At 38.0% G+C, this 25,952-nt stretch overlaps 1 protein-coding gene across 2 annotated transcripts in view; it reads left to right on the forward strand.

Moving 5' to 3' along the window:
* Nucleotides 1-25,694, forward strand: part of epb41l5 (erythrocyte membrane protein band 4.1 like 5) — a 40,090-nt gene extending 14,396 nt beyond the window's left edge. The window contains exons 5-26 of one of the 2 annotated variants that reach the window (XM_087803717.1): nt 2,551-2,629; nt 3,072-3,116; nt 4,903-4,955; nt 6,615-6,735; nt 7,374-7,461; nt 7,530-7,618; nt 7,713-7,788; nt 9,075-9,244; nt 9,487-9,593; nt 9,752-9,770; nt 10,876-10,921; nt 11,056-11,174; nt 18,494-18,636; nt 18,916-19,007; nt 19,112-19,246; nt 22,038-22,105; nt 22,802-22,876; nt 23,461-23,536; nt 23,623-23,706; nt 23,916-23,978; nt 24,046-24,155; nt 24,554-25,694. In XM_087803717.1, the coding sequence (XP_087659843.1) occupies nt 2,551-2,629; nt 3,072-3,116; nt 4,903-4,955; nt 6,615-6,735; nt 7,374-7,461; nt 7,530-7,618; nt 7,713-7,788; nt 9,075-9,244; nt 9,487-9,593; nt 9,752-9,770; nt 10,876-10,921; nt 11,056-11,174; nt 18,494-18,636; nt 18,916-19,007; nt 19,112-19,246; nt 22,038-22,105; nt 22,802-22,876; nt 23,461-23,536; nt 23,623-23,706; nt 23,916-23,978; nt 24,046-24,155; nt 24,554-24,623 (1,928 nt within the window). In that variant the 3' untranslated portion in view covers nt 24,624-25,694. The remainder of the gene's footprint in view (nt 1-2,550; nt 2,630-3,071; nt 3,117-4,902; nt 4,956-6,614; nt 6,736-7,373; nt 7,462-7,529; nt 7,619-7,712; nt 7,789-9,074; nt 9,245-9,486; nt 9,594-9,751; nt 9,771-10,875; nt 10,922-11,055; nt 11,175-18,493; nt 18,637-18,915; nt 19,008-19,111; nt 19,247-22,037; nt 22,106-22,801; nt 22,877-23,460; nt 23,537-23,622; nt 23,707-23,915; nt 23,979-24,045; nt 24,156-24,553) is intronic. The other variant, XM_087803718.1, reaches the window with a different exon arrangement.
* Nucleotides 25,695-25,952: the final 258 nt, after the last annotated feature.

Below are 25,952 nucleotides of genomic sequence, written 5' to 3' on the forward strand. Positions count from 1 at the left end.
GCTTAAGCGACTCCTTGCCTCCAGTTTCATGTCCAACCATTAACCGGAAATAGTTTTAAGTTCTAAAGAGTCAAGATTAACGGAATACAGTAAAGTTAGTTTGAATATTCGCTCCAAAACCAGACGAGTCTCCGTCTGCTAAACGCTAAGTTAGATACCCTATCACTGATGGTCAACCTCTTTAGCTATAGCGGTAGCATAGCAGCTATCACTGTGGCACATATTTATGTGGAAATATGTGCCCACTCTTTGCAAATCCCTTCCAAATCAGACGGACTGTGAGGGCATCTCCTGTGCACAACCCTCTTCAGATCACCCCTAAGATGTTCAATTGGATTCATTTTGTTGCGACAACTTAAGTCACGATACTAATATACGTCGTTGCGCGTGCAGCAGCTCACGGATCTTCCTTTCAGTGCTGTCTTTTGACACTACGGCATTTCTTGTTAGTTTATTTTTGCACATTCACATATGCGAACATCCACTTCACTCGACAGAACCTCCTGGAAATCGGGTTTGAGCACCTTACAACCGTTACCAGCACTCGATCTGATTTCATAGTCCAGCGTCATGCTGAGGCTAAGGAAAAGACCAATCAAGCCTCCTCTACCGAGCATCTATCTCTCAAATGCAAGATCAATGGTGCATAAAAGGAACGACCTGGAACTACAACTCGCTGGTAATCGCTATGGGTGGGACTGCTGTGCCCGACGCATGCATTCATGCAGCTAGCAAGCCACACTCTGCTACGCTGTGACAGGACCAAGGAATCCCTCCTGCTCTCCCCAGCCTACACCCTCCTCAGACGGAGTACCAGGCCCACTACAAGGACCATTACAACCTGGCCTGAAGATGCACTCCCCAGGCTAGACAGAGACTGACTGGGACCTATTCCAACATTATGAGCTGGGAACCCTCACTAGTACGGTACTGGACTATATCAAGTTCTGCATTGGAAATGTGACTGTGGACAAAAACATCCGAGTTTTTCCCAACCAGTAACCCTGGCTGACCAGTCGGGTTCGTACACTCCTCAAATCCTGCAATGCTGCCTTCAGGTCCAGAGACAAAGCCCTATACAGAACTGCTCGGGCAGATCTGAAGAGAAGCATTTGAAAAGCCAAAGCGGACCACAAGAGGAAGATCAAGTCCCATCAGTGTTGCACTGCTTCTTTGCTCGCTTTGAGACATTAGATCAACACTCATCATTCCCTGCCCTTCCTCCCTTTCCTCCCCCCAGTTCAAGTTCCCGTACCTCAACACTCTTTCAGCTGTCATAAGGTCAGATAGGTGCTCCGGGCAGTGAATCGCAAGAAGTCTGCTGGTCCAGACAGAGTCCCGGGGAAGGTGCTCCGAGCGTGTGCCCCCCAGCTCACACCCATCTTCACAACAATCTTCACCACAATCTTCAACCTCTCCCTGTCCCAGGCAATCATCCCGCCAGGATGGCACCGTTACCGAAGAAGACTCCTACCTCCAGCCTAAATGATTACCGCCCTGTGGCCCTCATTCTGGTAATCGTGAAGTGCTTGGAGAGATTGCTCCTCCACCACATCAAGGACTATCTCCCCAGGCTTTGATCCTTACCTCACCTTGCCTATATGGCAAACAGATCCTGAAGATGCCATAGCCCTCCACTCAGCGCTGTCACACCTGGTGCAGCAGCAGAACTACATCTATATGCTCTATGTGGATTACAGTTCTGCCTTCAATTCAATAATCACATTCCTACCTGAACCTACCTAACCTACCTGAAAGATTTACGTTTGTTTTTTTAATTGCATTGTATAGGTTATAAAACCTGGCATTAGAAAAGGGGTGTGTATATTGTTAGTATTCACTGTACATATGATCTGATAGGATAGTTATGTTCGGATGATTGACAGCATTTGTCACCTCCCTCTTACATCCTTTGCCTGTCCCTCCACTCCACTGCAACAGAAGGAGTCTCTGTTTGCGTCATTTAGAACGGGTGGACAAGATGCATCTCCACCTCCGTATATTGTCATAATTGTCTATTTATGGGTGAGGATTTATGCTAATTACTTATGTTCAGATCTGAGTTTATAAAGCTTTTAGTAGCGCAGAGCTTTATGTAAATCTGCATGTAGATGAAAAACGCTGCTCACGTTTCATGAATGAGACTGAGGGATCCCAACTCCTCCCAGTTGATCTCTGTCTCACCCCTTCTAAGATAACTGCTCTTCAGAAACTTCTTTCCAAAACTCTATTCAGACCAGTTGTATTGCTTTAGAACTCTTTGGATAACCATGACCCGGATTAAAGAGAACCTATGTGTGCGAAATGACCATGAAAGCCAATTGATTGAGCTTAATCTACTGTTGGCTAATTACTTCATTTAGGGGTAATAGGAAGATAAATATCTTTACAATCTTGAAAACGGTGAAGACTGCAGATCCAGGGTAAAAAAAAATAATACAAAGGCTTCTACATTTGACTGTTTTTCAACATGTGTGATGATAAAGAAAATTTAATGAATCATCAATGTATAAAGATACATCATAAATGATATTATCTTCTTAAATGTAGTTGGCCCACCATACTGCCTGCACCTGAGAGTGAAGTTCTACTCTTCTGAACCCAACAACTTGCACGAGGAGCTGACCAGGTGAGTTGCACAAAGGCCTTGAGGGCCCGCCACTAGCAGATTGTGTTATTCTGACTTGTACAACATGATTTCCTAGACAAAATAACCATTTGCAAAAATGTGATAATCACTAGGATTGTGCAGTTAGCTATTCTGCAATATAGTTATACTTTCCTTAGTTTTTATATGACTGTTTGGCTATAAGTATCTACCCAAGCCCCATGCAAATCTCAAATATAACTCAAGTAAACAATTCATAAGGTCAGATACGTTTTTTAATTTATACTATTTATAAATGTTTTGTTGTTTGAATTTTCTTGAAGTTTAATGTTTGATGGACGAATTCTCGAATCAATTATTTTTATCTACCATTCAAATCTTTGATTAAAACACATTGAGCATCAATTTCAAATTCTGTCTGTCTGTCTGTCTGTCATTGAAGCCTTTGATGCTTTTCTTGCAGATACCTGTTTGTGTTACAGTTGAAGCAAGACATTCTCAGTGGAAAGTGAGTATTGTTTTGTTCAAAATGTAGATCCCATGATCTGCAAACATTTTTGGAGATTATGAAAAGTTAATTTATTTTCAATTCAGAAACCTTAAACTAACAGGATTTATTATTTTTATTTATTTGTATAGTGTGCCTGCATTACCTGTAAGTCATTTCTGTAGTGCAACACTGCAGAAAACTGACCAGAAACTGTTTCCTTCAACTGAGGAAAATCTCTAAACTTAGGAAAATGTTGTCGATCAAACATGATCTGGAGCTTGTAATCCATGCATTTGTGTCTTCTCGCCTGGACTATTGGACCAGTTTGTTTTCATGTCTTAACAAGAAGGAGCTGTCTCGCCTGCAGTTTATACAGAACTCTGCAGCGAGAATTCTGACACGTTCTAGTAGAAGAACTCCCATTTCTCCGATCCTTAAATCTCTTCACTGGCTGCCAGTTTCTTTCAGGATCAATTTTGAAATTCTGTTTCTTACTATTCATGCCCAGGCTCCTCCTTACATCAGTGATCTGATCTAGCCTTACACCCCAGCTCGGGCTCTGAGGTCTGTGGATCAGAATCTACTCATGGTTCCACGCACACGGCTCAGGACCAGAGGAGAGAAATCTTTTCAGGCTGTTGCTCCTAAGCTTTGGAATGATCTTCCTCTCTCTTTGCGCTTGATGGATCTATTGACTCCTTCAAGAAACATCTTAAGACGTTTTTATTTGTTCAGGCTTTTCCTTGATTTTCTGGAACTCCTGTTGTGTTATCACTTTTATCTTGCCCTTTAATGTTGATACTTTATTGAGTATTGTTTTGATTGTTTAAGCGCTTTGTGACCCTGGTCTGGAAAAGCGCTATACAAATAAAAATTACTTACTTACTTACTTACGTTTTTAAGCGCTTTGTGACCTGGTCTGGAAAAGCGCTCTACAAATATAAATTACTTTCTTACTTACATTTGTAAGATTTGTGGATCCAGATGATGATTCACTACACCATCAAAGTGAAAATTAGAAAAATGTGTTGGTTGTGCTGTGACGATTCTGAACACTTAGTTAATTATCCTGAATATACGTGTCAATGTATAAATATATTTGTTAGAAAGGAATCTGACATATTTCCATTTTCTGTAAAAACACAAATAGAGCTCTTTTTGTGTTTGGTCACTTATTTTCTAACGTCTCATAATCAATTAATTGATGCCAAGTTAACATGCAACTGACAATTATCTTGTCTTGCTCTTGTGCCTTCTGGTAGAGCTCCTCTGGGAGGCTGTTAACCCATGAAAGTCTATAGATAGGTTGCATAATTGTATAAGCGACAGGGATTAACATGTGTGGAAAGATTGTGTGTAATATATTTAAATTACAGTACAGTATCTACAATTACAATTGTCCTGGTCTGAGGAAAAGTGGAATCAGTCTGACTCCCTCCCTTGTGATTATTCTCTGTTGGCAGAAAACTCTTGACTGCAAACAATCACACACAGTCACCTACACATGTTTTGATTTATATCTTATTCAATCTTGATAGAAGCATGTTCAATTAATTTGTTTAAGATATCATTGTCTCTTAATAATTTTCTTCAGTCATTATCAAATCATTCTCATGGTGTATGTAGGTCAATCTATAGGGTTATTTTAATAATCCAAGGAAAATGTGTGGGAAATAATTATTCATGCTTTTAAAAAGTTGATTTTGCAATTTATATTAATACTCTAAAATTAGGGATATGCTTCAATATGATGTTTTGCAACAATTGTGATTATTAACTATTTTGTTAAACTTTTTCATTTCAGGCTAGAATGTCCCTTTGAAACAGCAGTCGAGTTGGCAGCATTCTCTTTACAGTGTAAGTTACCGAATATGACATAACTGGCTGTATGCTTTAGTCCAGCATATTTGCAAGCCTAACTTTAGTACTGTAAAAGTGAATAATATAGCAAGATTATACCATTTCTGTTTATTTATATTTCACAACAAAACCGATGGATAACATATTGGCATCATTCTTGTTCATGCACACTACATTTCATCTGAGTAGGTACTGAGTAAGTAATGGATTAACAATTGCGAAAAGGAGTTAAAAATGATGGAAATCGACCCAATTTAATATTTGTTAAATATTTTGATTTGCGTTGAAATAAGACCCATTTGAATTTATAGAGGGACTTCTGCTTTCCTTTTGTCCCCCCTTACAATAGTGAGTTGCAATTTGGAAAATCTCCATTACTTAGTATGTTATACATATGGTTTAAATTTAATTAAAACTGGACATATTTTTATTTTTGTATGGGGTCTTTGCCCCCATTTGCCCTCTTTCTCTTGACCTGCTCTAGTTTCCCTCCCCCTAGAACCTCACAGAGTGTTAGGAAGTCTACAAGCACATTTTTCTTCAAAGTTTGACGTATGTCCCCCTTATCCTGTTTATTATCGAATATATACAACCGTATGAACATGATCAGAAATCTAACTTCTTATTGGACCTGACACACATATTCTTACAGAGGCAGTCATACTCACACTCTGTTGTAAATACCAGTCATTAGTTCTTCCTCCTGTTGAGGCCCCCTAATCCTGCGCCCTTTCTGTCTTTCCCCCAACTGAGCTTTTTCCTTTTATCTTCCTCAAATATATAATGGTGGTACGTATGTGCGGGGAAAGAAGGAAATCTTTTTTCTTAAAATTGATTCTCGTTTTTTCAGCTGGATTCCATTGATGAACCCCCGTCTACTCATGTTTGAATTTATTTTCTCTAGTTCCTGAATTTGTAGTTCCTCTTTTGCAAAATAATTTATTTGAATTTTTTTTTTGTATTAAATCAGCTTTACCACCATGGTGTTATGTCATACCCACTAATGGGAATAGGTTACTGTAGGCTTACTTTTTCATGGGTAGAATCCTGGCAAACTTCACATATGGAAGATTTTAGACATTTAAAAGGAGCATAGAGAAAAATGGTTCTTATTATTTCTGCCTTTTTTTGCTTCTATTTCACTGATCAGAATATATATATATATATATATATATATATATATATTAACATTTCTTTATCGATTTTTTTCAAGTATAGAAAAACACACTTTAATCAAGAAAGAAAGAAAAAAGAACCAATACAAGAAAGTAAAATACATCACATATGTATAACAAAACATATACAAACAAAAAGCGGGCAGCTCACAATATACTGTTCAGCTTTACTCAGACTAAAGTTCAGTTGACATTGTAAAATAAATTTTATAAAAGATGTCCAGCTAATTTTTGTAAAAAAAACGTATTCTTTTGAGGGCCACAAAAAAAGTCAATCCCTTGATCCATTGTGAGATTCCACATGGTTAGGATTTTTCCAAGATTGGGCTATGCACCCTGGTCAGAATATTTACTTAAAACGTAATATACGTTAATAAGTTATAAGTTTCCCCATATGTCTGTTTTTCTCTTCATCATGGGTATATCTAAATAATATTTAAAGATGTTCAGGTAACTGACAGTATTTTTTTTTTTTTTTTAGCCGAGCTTGGGGATTGTGATCCACTAGAACATAACTTGGACCTGGTATCGGAATTTCGATTCATCCCCGAACAAACAGAAGGTGTAGAATTGGCTATTTACAGCGCATGGAAGGAGTGCAGGTAACACATAGTCGGAAAGATACTATTCTTGTCTCATTGTTGTAAAAATTAATGACTACATCCTGTGAAAATGTGTTATCTGATATTTTCTACTCAACCTCATGTCGACTAAGCATTGGGATTATTTACAGAGTAGGAGTAGAGAAGCCCTATTACTACATCATAATGGGCTTTCTCTCGTTTCCCTAGATTTTAGAAGAGTGAGAACTTTCTTAATTATGATGATGAGGGACTTACTGCATCTTGGAGAGGAAGACTTAAACATTTGAAACTTGTGAGTAAATCAGGAGGGTTGGGTTTTCACATGAATTGCCCTTTAAGTGCGTGATTTTGGACGAAGACTGCAACAACTGAGCACTGATCGCTAAATTATAATGGACTAACGTTTTTGTCTTAATCCCAACCCTTAGCTGACTTATTGGTGAGTAGAACATGAGTGAAGTTTGAATTTTGGGTGAACTATCCCTTTAACACCGCTCTAAAATCGAAATTTACATAACTATGACCGCTACATTATAGAATTAGATATATCTTATCTGCCATATTAATGTAGACAAACTTATTACAACCCACAGTGATGGTATAAAATTAGTTTTCTAATATTCACACTTGCTTTTTCTATCTCACCTTCCCTACAGAGGTCAAACACCTGCACAGGCTGAGATCAATTACTTGAACAAAGCAAAATGGCTAGAAATGTATGGGGTTGATATGCACATGGTGAAGGTAAGTGAATGAACACAAAAATTCTGCAGTATGTTTTGTATCACAATTTTGCCCTTATTGTGATGCAGGCACGTGATGGTAATGAGTACAGTCTTGGTTTGACACCCACTGGAGTTCTGGTGTTTGAAGGACAAACAAAGATTGGTCTCTTTTTCTGGTATAATAACATGTGTTGTCTTTTGGGAATTACATCTGTAAATACTGTGATAACCTATAATATTTCATTGAACTCTTGTCTTGACTTCTCACAGGCCCAAAATTACACGACTGGATTTCAAGAAAAGCAAACTGACTCTTGTTGTAGTGGAAGATGACGAGCAGGTGAACGTGAGCATCTGACCATGAACACACACACACACACACACACACACACACACACACACACACACACACACACACACACACACACACACACACACACACACACACACACACACACACACACACACACACACGTGGGTCTTAATGTGGTCTCAGATTAAGCTAACTAAATATAATTTATAGCTTTTGCATAGAGCAGCATGATTTCTGGTCAGAGGCCTCAAATGGCCCCATGGGCCCAACTTTTGCATTCCTGGCATCTTCTGTCTATAGACTTTACATTATGTAAGGGAAGGAGACAAACATTGAATTTAAACAATCCCAATAAGGGTGTTATCCATTATGTGTTGGTGTGAAAATGAGGAAGGTAATGGAAAGATTTTAATGTATTTTTGGTTGAAATCTTTTTCATTTGACCACTGTTTAAAAAAACTTAACTTCAAACAACACATAATCATTTTTCATCTTACAAGGGTTAGAAATATCTTGCAAATATAGATCACAAGGAGAACATTTCACAAAAACTTTAATCAATGTCTAGAGGAGAAAAAAGGTTTTAGTTACAAAAAAGAAGCGAGACATTGTTTCTGAGGTTGTTTATGACCATGCCTGAGGTCTGTGTGTGAAGTTAATAAAGGAGCCTTCCCTCTGGTATTTCTGGTATGCTTCCCTTTCCCACACACTCTTACGCACACACACACGCATGACAACCGTACACGTTCGTCACCTCTTAACTCTCAATGGTGCCCTTAAATCCCATAGTCACGGCAGGTTTTACTGTAAGTCGTTAAGTTCCCTTTAAGGCTTGCTATAGTAAAATGATTGGTTGAGTAAAGTTATGAATGTAATAAAAGTTTTTATTTTGTACATATCAAAAATATTTTTTATGAAATGCTTAATTTATATTAAACATCTGAACTTTAGCAAAAATCCATTTCAATGATTTAATTAGTTTCTTGTTTATGTATGAGGACATTAATATAAGAAAACTTGGTGCTAATTACTCTGTTATAGTGTTAATATAAAAAATACATTTATATATTTTAATTTGTTCTTTGTTATGTTTGCTTTATCATGCATATACTTCATATGCTTTTAATTGCTGTGGAGGTTTCCATATACATCTTTTTTCTCAGTTAGGTTGGCATTAAATTGCTTTTACTTGGAAGAAGTATACAATTATTAATTTTTTGGCCGGCTGTAGAATATTGGAAACAAGATTGGGATCTCCTGTTTTAAATGATAAAACATTTAGAGATAAGGTCAACACACATGCTTTCATTTTTCCTCAGGGAAAAGAACAGGAGCACACGTTCGTCTTCAGAATGGATCACCCGAAGGCTTGCAAGCACCTGTGGAAGTGTGCAGTGGAACATCACGCATTTTTCCGTCTCAGGGGACCTGTGCAGAATAATTCTACACGCTCTGGATTTATCCGCATGGGTTCACGCTTCAGATACAGGTAAATTGGGTTAAAGAAGAAGATGCTTTAGATGAAAAAAAAACAGCTGTCAACAAACTTCTAACTTATGAAACATTAGTAAATCTAAGTGAAGATTTGTAAATTCAGTTTTACGTTACTAAAAACTTACATGATACATGTTGAAAATTGAGATCATATCAGAAAACGTGTATGACTATGAATATTAAGTGATGTCAGAAATGTGTAATTTAGTGAATGTCCTAAACCATGTGTATTTCCAGTGGCAACACAGAATACCAGACAACGAAGTCCAACAAAGCAAGAAGATCATCTTCTTTTGAAAGAAGACCCAGTAGGCGTTACTCCAGAAGAACAATGCAGAATAGAGGTCATCACAAATATCATGAATGCCATTTTCTCAGAACTTTCATGCCAAACTGTGCTAACATTAACAAATTTAAATGCTACATATCCTGACAAGTAAAATGATAAAGCTGAGAGTATGATGCCATCTGCATTACTGATTTATTTTGTGCTCTTTTCTAGGTGCATACAATCCTCAAGAGTAAGTAAATCTAACCAGTTTAAAATGTTTCAGCTTATCCAAACCTTCCACTTGACAAATGGCATTATCATAGTTTTTTAATAGTAATAGGAAATGATTCATATAATATCCAGACTATAAGTTTAACGGTCTTCAAGTGGTAAGCTAAGCAGGAAGTGAACAGGCAAGATGGACATAAGCAAGAAATGCGTTTCTTGAACCAAAAGCTGCTTTAAAAATCACTAGACGAAAATAGAAAAATGTTTGACTGTGTTAGAAATTATAACAGTAAATTGGTACATCCTGCACACACCATCATAATAGAAAAAACTGAGAAATACATATGATGTAGATATTAAGCTGATCTATCTGAATATTGAAGAAGGAAATGGAGATGCTGCAGATAAAGTTGGTATCAGTTAATCATGCTGAGACATAAGTAACAGCAGCTTAAAGAACTGATTCAATGTAAAAAGACTAAAAAAAACATTTAAAGAAAGATGGATGTATAAATAATATAATTATTTCCCTTTTAAATTTACTTGTAGTTTGGATATAGGTGGCCTATAGTCAGGAAATGACTGCGTATTTGTCAGATATGCTATATTCTGTAGCCCACAGCTAGAGAACATCTTTTTTTCCTCTTGGGATTGAGTTTAAATCCAGTAAAGAGTTTGTTTGGAAGTCATGATGTCACCCATTTGGCATGCAATCAGTTAAACAATTTAATCGGAAGTATGAAAACATTGTAGGACTTTTAATCTCATTTTAACCTGAGTTCTACTTCAATATTTCATTCATGTATAATTTTTTTAAACTAAGTTAATTTAAAATTGATAATAATAAGTTTCCCAGCATGCAAATTCATTATACTACATATCATTCAAATCTTTCCGTTATACGCCCCTCATGTTCATGGACTATGAGTTACAGTTATGGCCAAGGTTTTGACCCCACAAACATCTCTACTGTAAAGATTCAATGATTCTAGATCTGCTAGTTCTTGGCTGTATTTTCTTCATAGCATTTGGCAAGCATATCCCTGGATTTGGATTTACAATAAACTGCTTATCTCTCTGAGATGTTCCAGGTTTTTTAAGTTGGTGTTTTTTCTCTCTCTATGCAGGGTTCTTACCTCGAGCAATGGAGTCGGCTCAACTAAAGAGAACAGGGTGAGATGCGAATCTGCTGTTTTCAAGTCAGATTTTTACTGTAATATTTACCTATCATTTATTGCAAGAAACATGTTTTATTTTAAATGTTCTCTGATTTAAAAATAACACATTAAACTTGTTTTTAATTCCAGGTCACAGGCTTTCGAGGTCCCTGGTCCAGTGTTCCAGTTGTCAGTCCTGTTTCTGCTTCTCCCTGTGTTCCAATGGAAATTGAAGCTCTACCCAGAAGTCCTGGAGGAGAAAAAAGAAGGTAGGAAACTAAAATATCTAGATTTTCGACAGAACTGAGTGCATAATGTGTGCCATTAAAGTTGCTGAATACTTTAGGATGGAGAACATATGGACATCCCATGATCCCTGGAGGACAAATGTTCTGTCATCATAATGATGACTTCCTTGTTAATTGATATTGGGCCAGGATTTGATAACCTAAAACGTTGTGATGTTGAGAACAATATGTATTGCCTTATATTTAACCTTTTCTGATGGAAGATGTTCAAGAAGTGTTTGTAGCTCAGTGACAGAAGGAGGTGTATGTTTGAAGAAGCTCTAAATAAGAAAAGATGAGATAAAAAGCATTGCAATTAAAAAAAAAAAAGTTTAATATTTTATACGGTCTCTAACTCAAGTGATTGACTATTAAAGGGAGTGTACCGCGTTTGCAAGATATCTTTAGTGCAGTGCTGTGACCTTTGTAAGTCGGAGATGTAGGGGTAGGCCCTTAAAAAATGCATCTCACAGAGAACTTGCCTGTCCACAATCTAAATAGGAGATCCTGGTTATGAACCTACCATGTTCCCCTTTGTGTTCCAGTATTAACATAAAATGAAGAAATGTCTGCAGTCAGACCAGGTATGTTCATCAGAATATTTAGCTTTTGCTGTCGTTTTAACAAATCAATCGCTGTGCAATCGCAACTACTTCTTTCACTCTGGGATGAAGGGTGTCTTCAGGTGCAGTTGTCATGTCTCTTGGCTGCAGTCTTTCTGATCAGCATGGAGTGCAACCTAATCAATGTAGTTGGAAGTCTTGTCTGGCTAAAATAATCTATTTCAGCTTTTTGTTTAAAGATTGTGTACAGACTGGTGTCTGAAATGGTTTCATATCTTTCCTCTACATTCCAACTTGCTTTTTCGATGTTTAAGGATCCGCCTAACCCGAAGATTTACACATATTGAAACTCAATCGTCACCTTTATTTAAGGGGTCAGAATATCTTATATTTAACTTTCATGTCGTCATTTTCTACAACCTTATATGTGTACTGAAAAAAAAAATGGGTAAGAACAGACTTAAATAAACACATACTACTATTTCTTACAGTAAATTTGTTGACCTTTTAGTCCTGGCTCCTGGAAAACAGCTTCTGTTAGTGATGTCCAAACAAAGAGATCCACTATTGCCTGTCAGAGAAATTCTGCAAAAATAAATTTGGAACCTGTCAGGTCCAAATGCAATTTCTTCACAGCTGACACTTTTGCCGTGTGGCATAAAGCGAAACATTGATGGATTGTCCCACTGATTGTATTTTGCTCCTATCCCTCAAAAAAGAGAGAATTATTTACAATAAAGAATAATAATCCAGTGATAAACTTAGAGCTCCACAGCTGAGCCTCACATCAGTCATCACCGCCAAGAACAAATGTCCAAAAAAACTCCCTGAAACATGGAATTACTAAACATTAACTTTAGAAAACTGGAGCTACACAGAAGAAGTCATAAACGATATCCAAGCACAAAACCTCAAAGACAAAATATTTAAACGGATCATCGCTCATTCAAGCTATGCAACATTTATCCCCTCATCAATTAATTATCTCCCCATTAATCAATTAGAAGAATATAATTTAGCAATTTAATAAGTAAGGGGACTTCTGATGGCCTTTTTTGGCTCCCAATCATCAATGGTGACTAATGTATGATCTGTACAGGGTACATTTTAGGACATAGTCCGGTCTCAGACTACGGTGTCAGATTTCAGACGAAAAGGCATCAGATCAACCTCTGTCAGAAAAACATCCATCAGATCGAATGTCCTCAGGCTTCAACACAAAAGTCTTCAGAAAAAACAACATTTAATGTAAACAAAGTATTGGTGTCAATATCCTTGTATGTAAAACATAAACGTTTACACTCATTCCAGTTAAATTCATGTTTTAATTCGTTTTTTCTGATCGCGAGTAGAAGAATCGCATATTGTGGTTCATTCAAATATGATTGACATATTTAAATGAGTGTAAAAATGAATGAACACTGTGTAGATTTGGATGAACGAAGGAAAAGTGCTTGAATTCGTGTCACGCACAGATTGATAAATCTGAATATTTTTGAGCACCAATTTATAGGTTTAGGCATACGACTATTTAGTATTAAATCAGCACATTCTTAGTACATGAAATCCCAGATAAAAATGACAAGGGCGAGGGGGGATTGAAACAGGTTTTATTTTCGTGCTCAGCCCTGAACTCTACTGTGAGTGACCCCCCGGTCGATGACGTCACAGGGACAAATTGCATTCATACACTAAAGGGTAACGGTTGTTACAAATTAGTAATCCTTGGTCACAAATTTTTATTTTTACCATGTTATGTCTCGGGCTCTGTTTATTTAAGAGGTTTTAATGTTGTTTTGTCTGAATACTTTTGTCTAAAGCCTTGGGACATTCGATCTGATGGATGTTTTTCATCTGACAGAGGCTGGTCTGAGATCTGATGTATACATCCATGTCAGTGACACTAAAGTACCCTTGCCTGTGTTTCCACATTCATAAAAGAACACCTTAAGACAGTGTGTAGCAGCATGTTTATTTAACACACTGAAACAATAATTACCTGCATGGAGGCAAATCCCAGTGCTTTGTTTTGAATCTAGTTGTAGAGTAGATCTTCCTGGTTAAGTCAAATTATTTTTTTAATTGATTGCTGTTTTCCATTCACTTTTCTGCATGTTGACCCATCTCCTCCTCCTCCTCCTCCTCCTCCTCCTCCTCCTCCTCAGATTTTCTAACCCACCACACCTATTACTCTGATTCTTTTTTCCCATTTTGTCCCCGACTCCTTTTTCTACATCATCCTCCACAGGTGTCCTCACCCTTCAATCCTTCTCCCGGCCACGTCAGAGTTTCCTCAAAATGAGTTGGATGAGTTCGTCTCACCTGTGTCACCTCAGGTGTTGGTAGGACTTGGAATCGTCGTAGTGACCACAATAGACGGCGGACATTCCTTGACGTGCCTTCCTGACTTAAGAAGTCTTAACTAGCCGTTTTACTACTAGCTGCCTTTATGATCTCTCAATCTATTTGAGAGTTTCCAGTCTTGTTTTGCACCATTCAATAATATAGGTAGTATCATGCTCTTTCTGTACCTCTGGTAAACTCTTTCTGTTTGGGATTACTTCTCACGAGTTTGCTGTCCAATCAATCAGTCATATATGTGTACGCATATACTCTCCCCATTTAATTAATGTTTCCCCTATTAACAATAACTATAAATTTTGTTTTCGTTGAGTTTAGTGTCTATTTTTAATCTATGATATTGAAGTAATACAAGGTCCAAAACCCACTGTTGTTCCTGAACGCCTTCAAAAAACAATAGTTCAGGAACTAGTTCATATGTTGGGTGATGTGAAGCGTACATAATGTGTTACTGGCTGATTGTACTTATTGTCGCATTGATTCTTGTGCCTGTGTCACACTCTCTCAGTTCATCTTTGATCAATATGTTGGAAGATTTCTACAGAGCCTTGTAGATACAATCAAGCTACTACTCTACTGACTGAATAGACATTAGAAATGTAAACCCTGGGTCTTATGGGTTCAAAATTGGATGTCCAGATCATGATCACTTTAGTTATTTAATTTTTATATGCCTTACTTTAAATCACTTGTCACTTATTTAAATGTATTTTCTGAATCTCATTTTATTTATATTGATTTTTCTGATCTATTTTATACTGTATTCCACAAGACAACATACAATCCCTGTGTTGTTTTTACAACACTGACAATAAATGTTTTCTGATTCTGCTATGACTGTTAAATCTGTTGCATACATTTAATGTAAACGGATAAGATAATTATATAATCTGTTGTTATACATGGGCTGTGGCAATAGTATTGATAAATAATCGCTTAAGCCATGAACTTTCTAATTTTGTAATCGTAAAACTTTGAAAAATTAGAATTATTAACTTTTAACTGAAGTAGTTCATTTTGTAGTTATGAACTTTTGAATTATTATTGAAATTATGAATTATGAACTGATATTGTTCATTATAAGTTGTGTGAACTAAACTTTTAAATAGTTCACGTAGAAAGTGAACTTTCCAACACTGCCCCAAAGCGGTTCCATTCTTCTAATCCATTTTAGTAACACTATTTTAAAAAAAGAAAGAAAAAGAAATCACCCACAGTATTTTTTGATCAGCAGCATATTTTTATCCACTGCTCTAATGTTTCTGCAGCACATACCCTTTTCTGCTGTATATTTGTGTAATTGAATTTCCTTCAACACGATATAAAAATTGGTTCTAAACGAAAATATGGTAATGACACGCATTACGCATTCCCATTTGATTATTTTGCTGTCTTTCTGTACTTTCTGGACACTTGAATATGAGTTACTAAGTAAATGTAAAAATAATTACTTGTACATACATGCACCTGTCTATTACGCCGCAGGAGTGTGCTATCGTACATTTTTTGGCAGTAAATCGATGCTTTTAAATAATACAGACCTGCTCATTATTTGCTTTGATTTCCTTTTAAAATCAAGCATCAGTTCTTCATGTTGCTTTTTAAAACATTTTTCCATTCATTCATTAATATAAAGTTTACATGAAGCCTTTTGATGTTCAGCCAGATGATCACCTCCTCCACCTAAAAGCAGCATCATATGTATCTCTGTGTTTTTCATTAACAAATTCCAAATTATTGGGCCCTCTCCACTTATAATGACACAAATAAATCATTCTGATAATGATAATGAGGGTTTGTGCATGATGCACTAGTTAACTGTTCAGAACAACATGAAATAACCTAATTCTTCATATTTAACGGTGGTTGACATCCGGCTTTTGGTGCAAAACAACCGGCTCTTGTTTGGGAAATCAGCTGCAGCTATACGTATAAATCCAACAAAAAACATCAGTTACCATAGAAGCAAATAACTAACTTGCTAGTTTACTTAACTATATTATATTCATGTTCCTAAATTAAAAATGATTTATTGTCAAATCTTATGAGAAAGTGTAATCATCTGATGTATATGATCATCATCACTGTTGGGCAAGTTACACCGACATAGTAACTCAATTACTATTACTAGTTACTTTTTTTTTTAAAGTAACTCTGTTCTAAGTTACTCCTTTAAGGTTTCAAAGTAACTAGGGGGGATTACTTTTTTGTAAGATCGAGGAAGAATTGGGCAGGCCAATGAAAGGTTAAATTGATCTTGACCCTTTTCATTTTTACATTAGAAAATGTGCTTAAACCTCTATATCACTTTTTTTTCTGGAGATGAAATCTTGTTAACCATAACTTCACCTACTCTGCTGAAATTGGTCAAGCATTGAGATTCGTCACGGTGAGTCATCAATCCCAAAAGTCTCCACCTCCAATGAACTCATTGTATAAACAAAGCATGACATCATTACAGCTAGCTGAAATCTGAAACCTTGAAATTCAGCAGCGACGGAATGTTAAACGTACATATAAAAAGGACAAAGCGTTTAGTGCAAATAGATAAAAATAGATAAATAGATAACATTTTAAGTATCTCAGTATGGTACATAATCATATTGCACATTGTCCTTGGGTGTTGTGTGTCTGTCAGTGCTTGTTTTTGTTCAGTGCAATGATGGCTTGTTGGTAGAAGCTGTCCCTGATTCTATTTGTCCTTGTTTTGGACGGGGGAGAGGTGATATGCGGGGAGGGAACTGTCTTTTGTGATAGCCAAAGCTCTGCTGAGGCAACGAGAAGAATTAAGTTCACTGAGGGAAGGGAGGAGGCAACCGTGCTGTCCTGACCACTTGCTGTAGCCTCTTACTTTCCACCTCGGTGCGGTGGGAGAACCACACTGATGTAGTTCGTTATAATGCTCTTGATGGTAACGTTGTAGAAGACCACCAGCAGCCTCTGGCAGATGTTACTTTTTTCTGAGCGTTCTTCAGAAGTACAACTGCCCAGGAAGGTGAAGGTTCGGGCACTCTCAGCGTAGTCCTAGTGTATGTAGAGGAAAGGTGGATCTGGCCTGTTTTCTGAAATCCAGGATGATTTCTTTGGTCTTTGTGCTGTTCAGATGTTATTTACTGAGCGCCACTCAATTTCCGGACCTCATCTCTGTTGGCACACTGCTCTCCCCCCATGATCAGTTCCTCCACCGTCGTGTCGTATGCGAACTTGATGATGGTGTTACTGGACTGAGTTTGTCTGCAGTTACTGGTGTAGAGGGTGTAGAGCAGAAGACTCGTCACACACCCTTATGGGCAGCCTGTGCTTGGTGTCCGGGTGAAGAAAAGTTGGTGACCCACTTTGACCATCTCGGGTCAGTTAATGAGAAACTCCTTGATCCAGAAGCAGGTTCGAGGAGGGAAGACCATAATAACATTATAATAGGCTCCACTCTCTTAACCTCTTATAACTTATTTGAGATACCAGGCGTAGGAGAAGTTTATAAAGTAATGACTTCTTGGAGAGGTAGACTTCAACATTTGAAAGTCAAGAGAGTTGGGTTTTGACATTAGTTCCCCTTTAAGAGTCTTAAGAGGCTGGTACTGATTTTTGCCCATTTTAATTCACACAAAGGTCCATTAAAGTTTAATTCCACCTTTGATGATTGTATACTTGTGCTTAATATACATTCCAAAAGGAGAGGAGGAACATCCTAAGCTAACCTCAAATCAAATGACATGGGTCCCTCTGTAAATTTAAAAAAAAAACATAAATTATGAAGTAAACCTTTTTTCATGAAAAGAAGGATTAAGTTTGGATATTGGAAATCAGTTGTGCTGTGTTCAGAGACATTGACTGCGAGTCCATAGAATTATTATTTGATGATTACATATCCTGGCCAAGTAATGCAAATCAGCATTTCTAAATATCAATATGAAGTCAAAAGAAAACTGAAATGTCTTTTGTTTGTAATGTTGAATATATCTTAAATTTCATCTGCTTATGATACTCTACAATGTGTGTGTGTGTGTCCTGGCGAGCTCCATTTGAAAATATTTTATTTTCAGCGATGTCCCCAGGCAACATGGATATTGAAGTAAATACCAGGTTGATGAAAAGGCTTTACTCAAATCTTTGTAAAAATGATTACAGGCCACATTCTTCCAAATTCTGAGAACAGTGCACCTCTTCATTCATTTATGAAGAAATCTTTTGCGTTACAGATTAAGTAATTAAATATTTGTCAATTTACACATGGAAAGAATTTATCACTTTTACAGGTTGTGTTATTATTCTGCAGAGAAGTCCAGGTAAGTGGCAAGGTAGCCTGTGTATTTGTGGTATAACCATTGTGGGGGTTAATTTCTTCTTTTCTTCTATCCCATCTCTCTTTGCCTGCAGCCTATCGATGGCTGCTGACCTTACTGAAACCGGCATCAATGACGTCCTCATGCCTCCTGCTGTCCCAGCACAGACCTCTGCAGAGGAGGCATGCACAAGTAACGCATATTCTGCCCCACGTGACGACCCACTTGGCCTCTCCGGTCAGTTGATACAAAAATATCTAACACAACAAACATAAAAATGTAATACATGAATATTAAGGTATTTTATTTGTGACTTTTGGAGAAAAGAAAATTCCACCATCAACCCACTAGCTGGGATAATTTTTCATTCCCAAACCTGTCTGCCCGTTTATGACGGATTTGAAAATAAACAACCAACAATCTAAAAGTGGATAAAGCTTTTTATATGTGAATACAAGTCTATAAATGCTTTTTATTTAAATGTGAGTTTCTGTTTTCATCCATCCATACGAACAGCTGCTCGACTAAAACAGCTCGAGTTGGAGAGCAGCCCACGTTCTGCTGCGTTTGCAAAGAATACCAATGTCAACATGGTCATGAACAACCAGGTCAGTTAACTCACTAAATTTAACACATTATTGCCCACATTGTCACACTGAAATTAATATTTTAACTATATTTCCACTTTTTTCAATTGCCATTTGGCAATCAGGAGGACATTGTGAAGATCGCAGAGAAATGTGTTCTAAGCAGCACCGGAAGTAGTCCAGAGTTTACTCCTCTTCGAACTCCTGACAATATAAAAAGTAACATCCTGAAAGCACAGGTCGAGGCAGCTGCAATGAAGGTAGGTACTGACACCAAGCTATGAAAATGCAATGTTGTTCATGGACATGATGAGAGGGGGGAACATTAATGAAACTAGAACTTGAGCTCCTTTCTGCGACATGACATTAAATACAGATACTTCATGACTGATGACGCTGCAGCTGGGATGGACTTTCCACCCTTTTTTCATACTCTCTTCACATACAGCTGCCCTCTCTGCCTCATCAAAGAATCTGTGGTTAAGAAACTTGAAAGGATTATTGGAGAGGTGTCATGGCGGGGAACAACTACCTTACGGCCATAACCAAGGCTAGCTGCTTAGAGGCGTGAACGCAACCCCTTTGGAACTAGATTTTCCTTTCTTTCTATTTATGTGCTTAAAGCATTTAGAGCTTGGCGATGGAAGTCATTTCCGACACGGGATTCCCTCATAAATTCAAATATACCCTCACTATTAGTCTTCCTGGGCTGTCCTTTAGCTTTTCAAGCTGTCAGATTCAACTCTTCACTAGGCAGTGATCTCACGGCCGCTCAGTCCCTCTCTTCACTCATTTGGGATGAGATTGTAGAGGCCTACCAATCATACTTTTCTCAGGCCTCCTCGTGAGTATTTAAGTCTCCTAGAAGAACAATGGATTCCCCAGGAAGAAAACTCCTGTCCAAAAAAGCAAGTAGTCAGAACGGACATGTATCCCTTATATCTAGTTGGTTCTTCTCTGCCTCACACTAGACCTCAGGCTCCATCACAGCCAGAAAGATGACATTCTATTCAGGTCTAATAATCGGGGGAGTGATAACCCATCCATTTTGCTTCTGGGCCCATGAAGGAAAGATGTTGTTCTTTAAGACAGAGCTCATCCAGGTGCCAAGGATAGGCCAGTAACCAACTGCTAGCCTCTTGACTTGTCCTAAGGCCTATTTCCAGGTCAGAGTCTTTTAACTCACATGACTGTCACATTCTGAGGACGTGATCTTAGCTTGTCAGTACAATTGTTAAAGGGATAATTCACCCAAAATTCAAACTTTTTTTTTCTACTCACCATTATGTATCCGTTAAGTAATCCGTTCCTTTTTAAGTTATAGGCAAAAATGTATGTTCATTTTTTATGTTCATTTTAATGAAGCAACTGAGCACCAAAACTTGAACTTCCTTCAAAAAGTAACACGAGAGCTTTTAATGTAGACAGAATCTGAATTATTTGTATTATTTCTTTCGATATTGTGTGAAACATTAAACATACATCTAAAATAAATCTAAAAAAAAACCAAACAATCTTAAACAAAAGAGTTGAAACATTTACATAGTATAGATTACAAGATGTAGAGTGTGTTTTGACAAGTTTGTGCTCAGGAGTCTTATTGCGGAGGGGAAGAAACTGTTGTTGTGGTGGGAGGTTGTGATTGACCAAATCCTCCTGCCTGATGGGAGAGGGATTAAAAAGTCCGTTGCCAGGGTGAGAAGGGTCGACATACAGGGTTTGAAGAGAAGCTCGTCTACCCCCCATCACCTTCTCAGCAGCGTGCATGATGCGCTGCAGTCTGTTCCTGTCCCTGGAGGTGGCGCTGACGTACTACACAGAGATGGATGATGGTTTTAAAAAACTGCACCAGCTGCCACTTGAGGTCCAGTGATGGTCGTGCGGAAAGGAGGCTTGAGAAGTGGGTAGGCGGAGTCAGCCAGGGTAAGGGGTGATGGTGGCCTACACACAAGAGCTCCAAGTTCAGAATATTTAATTACAGGAGGACACACTGAAATTTACCGAAAAAGTGAGCCCAAAAATCTTTCGAATGATGCCCTGAAGGGGAGCCAAGTGCAACCACCCCTACTTTGAATTCCAGAAGTTAGCATGTTGTGTAACTTACTTTCTCTTATCTATTATTACAAAAATAATTCTCCGAGCAAAAGCTTCTTAACAGTGGGAAGATAATGTTGTCTACAATCTATTACAACTTAACAATTTAATGCAATACCTAAAGACGAGCACCAGACAGAACCAGACACTTGCGTAATTTATCAAGACAACCAAGAAGCTAACTAAATGAAATTGAAAAAAATAAACAACTTGGCGACCTCCCCAGTGTCGGATACGTGTTGGTGGTAATGAAGGACACAGCATATTTCACTAAACAAGCATTTCCTCTCTAAACCAATGTCTAAGTCAGAAAAACAAACTTGCATGATCACGGTCCCATAGCATGAGAAGAGAACTTTCTCAAATAAGTGCTGATGGTAAAGTTCGAACCAAATGGCGGATCTTTATGAATGATGAAGATAAACGCCTCTGGTCAGTCATGTGTGTCATATTGGAACCATTGGTTCCTAAGATGGCTGTGAAAGGTGTCCGTTCTGGAAAGTTACAAAAGAATATCTCTTTCTATATATATATATATACACACACACACACACACACACACACACACACACACACACACACACACACACACACACACACACACACACACACACACACACACACACACACACACACACACACACACACACACACACACACACACACACACACACACACACACACACACACACACACACACACACACACACACACACACACACACACACACACACACACACACACACACACACACACACACACACACACACACACACACACACACACACACACACACACACACACACACACACACACACACACACACACACACACACACACACACACACACACACACACACACACAGTACTGCAATACAGCAGCATCCTTCGACTCTCATTCTAATGAAATGTAGTTATTTTCATCATTTCCTTATTGAGCTTATTTTGTCTCTTCAGGAATGTTTAGGAGAACATGTTGCTGTGACTGGAGACAAAAACTGTAATTTACCAGAGAGTTCTACAAGGTATGTTGGTGAATATTAGATAATAAAAGAGGGTGATCACTCTTTCATTTTTTCATTTTTACATTTTGTTTATCTGTTATTTCTTCCTCCTCTAAATGTCAATCTGGTGCTGCTGTTAATTCCCAGCTCACCTAAGGAATCAAGGAATCACAATTTTATCACAAGTTATTAAATAAACGGAATTTAAACTTTGTTATGGCCTTATTTATTTTGGTCAGCTAGTGTTAATTCCCCTGAACTTTTTGTCCTCTTTTACTCCTCCTCTTCCACTGTCCAGTGTTATCTAGTATAGTGGTTAAACAAGTACATATACAAGACCATTATTGCAACTTTGTCATCTTTTTTCTTATTGTAAGCTCTCTTTGTCCTGCAGAGAATTAATTCTGTTTTATCTTATTGATGCAGTAGCTAATTCTACTTTTGTATGCTTGCATACCAAATTTATGTGCGAGCTGTGACTTAACAAGTATCCATCATTTAACCCTGTCCAACACTTAAGTATGATAATTAATTTAAAAATAAATTGTAGCAAAACAATGTGTGGTGAGCCAGCACTGACTTTACAAACCTGAATAATGATGTGTAGACAAGGATTTTTGTCTATACCTTGAATCATGGTTATTGAACAATATTTTCCTGGATTGAAGATGTACTGCACCAAAAATAGGAGGTAACTTCTCTCTTTTTCTCCATCAGCGGAGGACCTGATGCGCCAGATCTGACCTGGGATCTCATGAACCCGGCACCCCTACCATCATTAGCAGCCATGAGGTTGGTGTGCCACGTTTTGTTAAATATTAAGTTGAGAATTGAATATGGAAAACATCTTAAATATTTATCCAGTCATCACCGACATCATACTTGCCATTTTGGACTATTTTTTATCGGTGTAAACAATTTTTAACTCCTGCCGGGTCTGAATAATTTCTGCGGACTTTACTGACCTCTGGTGGCCTTCATTGGCAGTTCATACAGTATATGTTTCGTCCTGGGCATGTGGAGTCACATGATCCAAGTTCTGCCCGGATACTGGCAGCATCCGTGCTCACTCAGTAAGACCTGAGTTGGGTGACACAAAAACGGGCTCAGTGACGCTTGACCAAGCATTTCACAAGGTCTGCAGATGCACTGATGCAGAAAACGCTTCGAAAATCTAGACAGCTTTTCCTCATGATGTCTGGTGCCTGAAGCGCTCGTTGTTTCCAGCGCTGAGCTCGGGCAAATGGATCAGTTTTGACTGTGAGAGTACCTTACACGGCTGAGTTCAAGCACATGAAATAAGTGACATATCCTTGTCCTAATCACCAGTTGTACACACACCTTGACAGTTATTGTGTCTGTTATCTCTGCCACAGTTCAGAGAGGTTATCTGAGGACCCGATTCCTCTCAAGACACCGACCGAGTCTTCCATTGAGAGCTTTGCAGCGAAGGTGAGCTTAATATGTTTGCAATTTGGATCTGGATTGGATGGAAACATATGTAATCCAATGATGCTGATATGAGTCTTTGTTTCCAGGTTAAATCTGAAGAAGGCGACATGTCGAGCCTGGCAGCACCCCTGACTGACAATCTCATCGACTTCACAGACCCAGTAGCAGTGGTATGTCACCTTTTGTTCTTCTTTTGTAAAATCATTTTTAGAGAATGTTTTTGTAACAACATAGTAACTCACATTTCAGCATTAAGATTTTGAGTTGTGGGTTTGGATGCCAGCGTAGACTCTTATGAAATGCAACCTCAAATTATCTTCAGGGCAAGGTGATGGAGTTCTCAATAAAAAAAAAAACGTGTTTGCTGTTTTCATTATAGATCCCAGTAGTGCAGCCGCCCAAACCTGTGATCACCCCACGCTGGATCATACCCTCCACCACTGTGAGTGAACACCATTGGACTGTCATCTCTTTCCTGAAAGATGCAAATGAACTCTCTTCCACCACAGCCTGCTTGTGTGTTTGCCAACGGTCTACTGGACCTGGACTCACCTGCAGACCGAGGAGCAGCCATGGCCCCCGTCCTCCCCGCCAACACATGTAGTGTCGTGTCCTCAACGTAAGTTGTGTGTTCAGACGAGTCCTGTTATTGTGACTTCCTGCACTTTACCTTTTCAAAAAACTAATCATTGATCATCATGTTAAGCCGGAAAGAACCAATTTATGGGCTATAGTTATTATAGTACAAGAATATCTCAAATTTGCCCAAAATGTTTTTTCCTTTTTCCTTTCTCTGTGTGTCGTCCTCTTCCATCGACCTGTATGACAGATGTCATAGCTTTGCACTCACCCTGCAACGACTAATGCCATCATTTGCAGCTATAGCTTACACCTGAATAGAACGTCTTACCTTGGATTCTTACAAATTCATTGTTTTTTTTTTAAATAAAAGTTTTGATCATTTATATATTTTTAATATGTATTATTTACTTGCATATGTTAATGTGTTTTCCTCAGCTGTGTGGATGAGCAGTCCGCCTCGGAGGATGTGCCCAAAGCCAGAGGACTCCTGACCACTGAGCTGTGATGACAAAACCTGAAGCAACACCAGCACATGGCTTAGTTTCTCGTAGCTCACACATGCAGACACACTGCTGGAGCACCATCTTCTGCAGTAGTAGAAAGTTGAAGATGAGCAACCAACACACGAAAACCCTCTTATCTCACATGCAAACTAGGAATAGTGCTAGAAACCTGGCAGAAGTTCTTGATTGTCATGTATTTCGTTCTTCTAACATCTGTCACAAAGCTCCAGAGATAATGACTTTGTTGCAGGAGTCAATGCTACATGACACAATGTACCTTGTGTCGCTCCTGTGTCATCAAACTGGATCAAGTGCCAAGACCAAATGTTTCTAAAGACAATAAGCGGTTTTAAAGTAAACACAGACCGTTTGTCAAAAACTGTCATGATCTTAAAACACTCGACAATAGTCATTGGATTTTATTTTATTTTATGAAATGGATGACCATCTTAATCACCCTGGATTATCTGCTTTTATTGCCTTTATAGCATTTTAATGTAACACCTTTTATTAACATTACCAGCAAAATATGATGTCACTTTTTGTAAATTTTGGATCAGCTGGAACATTCTTCCACTTTTTAATTCCACTGAAACATTTGTAAGTTTAACTTCAACTGCATTCTTTCTGTGATCGCTCACCTGGTAAAGCTGGAAATGCCACCTTAAGTAGTCTAACATTTTTCTGATCAAATAGTCAAATAGTTTCAGATGCGACTGTCATCTAAAAGTCTAATTGAATTCTATATTTCTGAGTAGGTTCTTGAATTGTTCTACACTGGCTCCTAAAAGTAGGATTTAGATTTTCTGCCCAAGTAATAATACTGCAGTTCATTATTGCTGTGTACATTCTGTGTCCGCTGTGTCTGTAGATATGAAGTAGAGTTCTATATATTTTTTTAATATGTCAGGATTATTTCCACACAACATTGCTCGATTGCTACTTTGTTGTGAAGGTAAACTGTACTGATCCACTGGAATAATGTAATCACTGTAACCTCCTCAATGTATTTTTACATACCCTGTTTTTTTTTTCGTCCTTAAAAAGCTGAATATGTCTCAGTAAAAATTTGCTAGGAATTACTGTCTTTGGGTTTTTTTGTGTAGTGAAGGTTTTCACATACGAATGCAACATTCGTTTCCATAACTGTTCTCAATTCAATTTGAATGATCAAATTTCCAGTTCTAATTTATATGACGATAAGAACGTCTTAAGATGTTTCTTGAAGGAGTCAGTAGATCATCAAACACAGAGGAAGATTGTTCCAAAGCTTAGGAGCAACAGCCTGGAAGGATTTCTCTCCTCTGGTCCTGAACCGTGTGCCAGGAACC

This window comes from Callionymus lyra, chromosome 12, assembly GCF_982586985.1.
Source record: "Callionymus lyra chromosome 12, fCalLyr1.hap1.1, whole genome shotgun sequence".
NCBI lineage: Eukaryota > Metazoa > Chordata > Actinopteri > Syngnathiformes > Callionymidae > Callionymus > Callionymus lyra.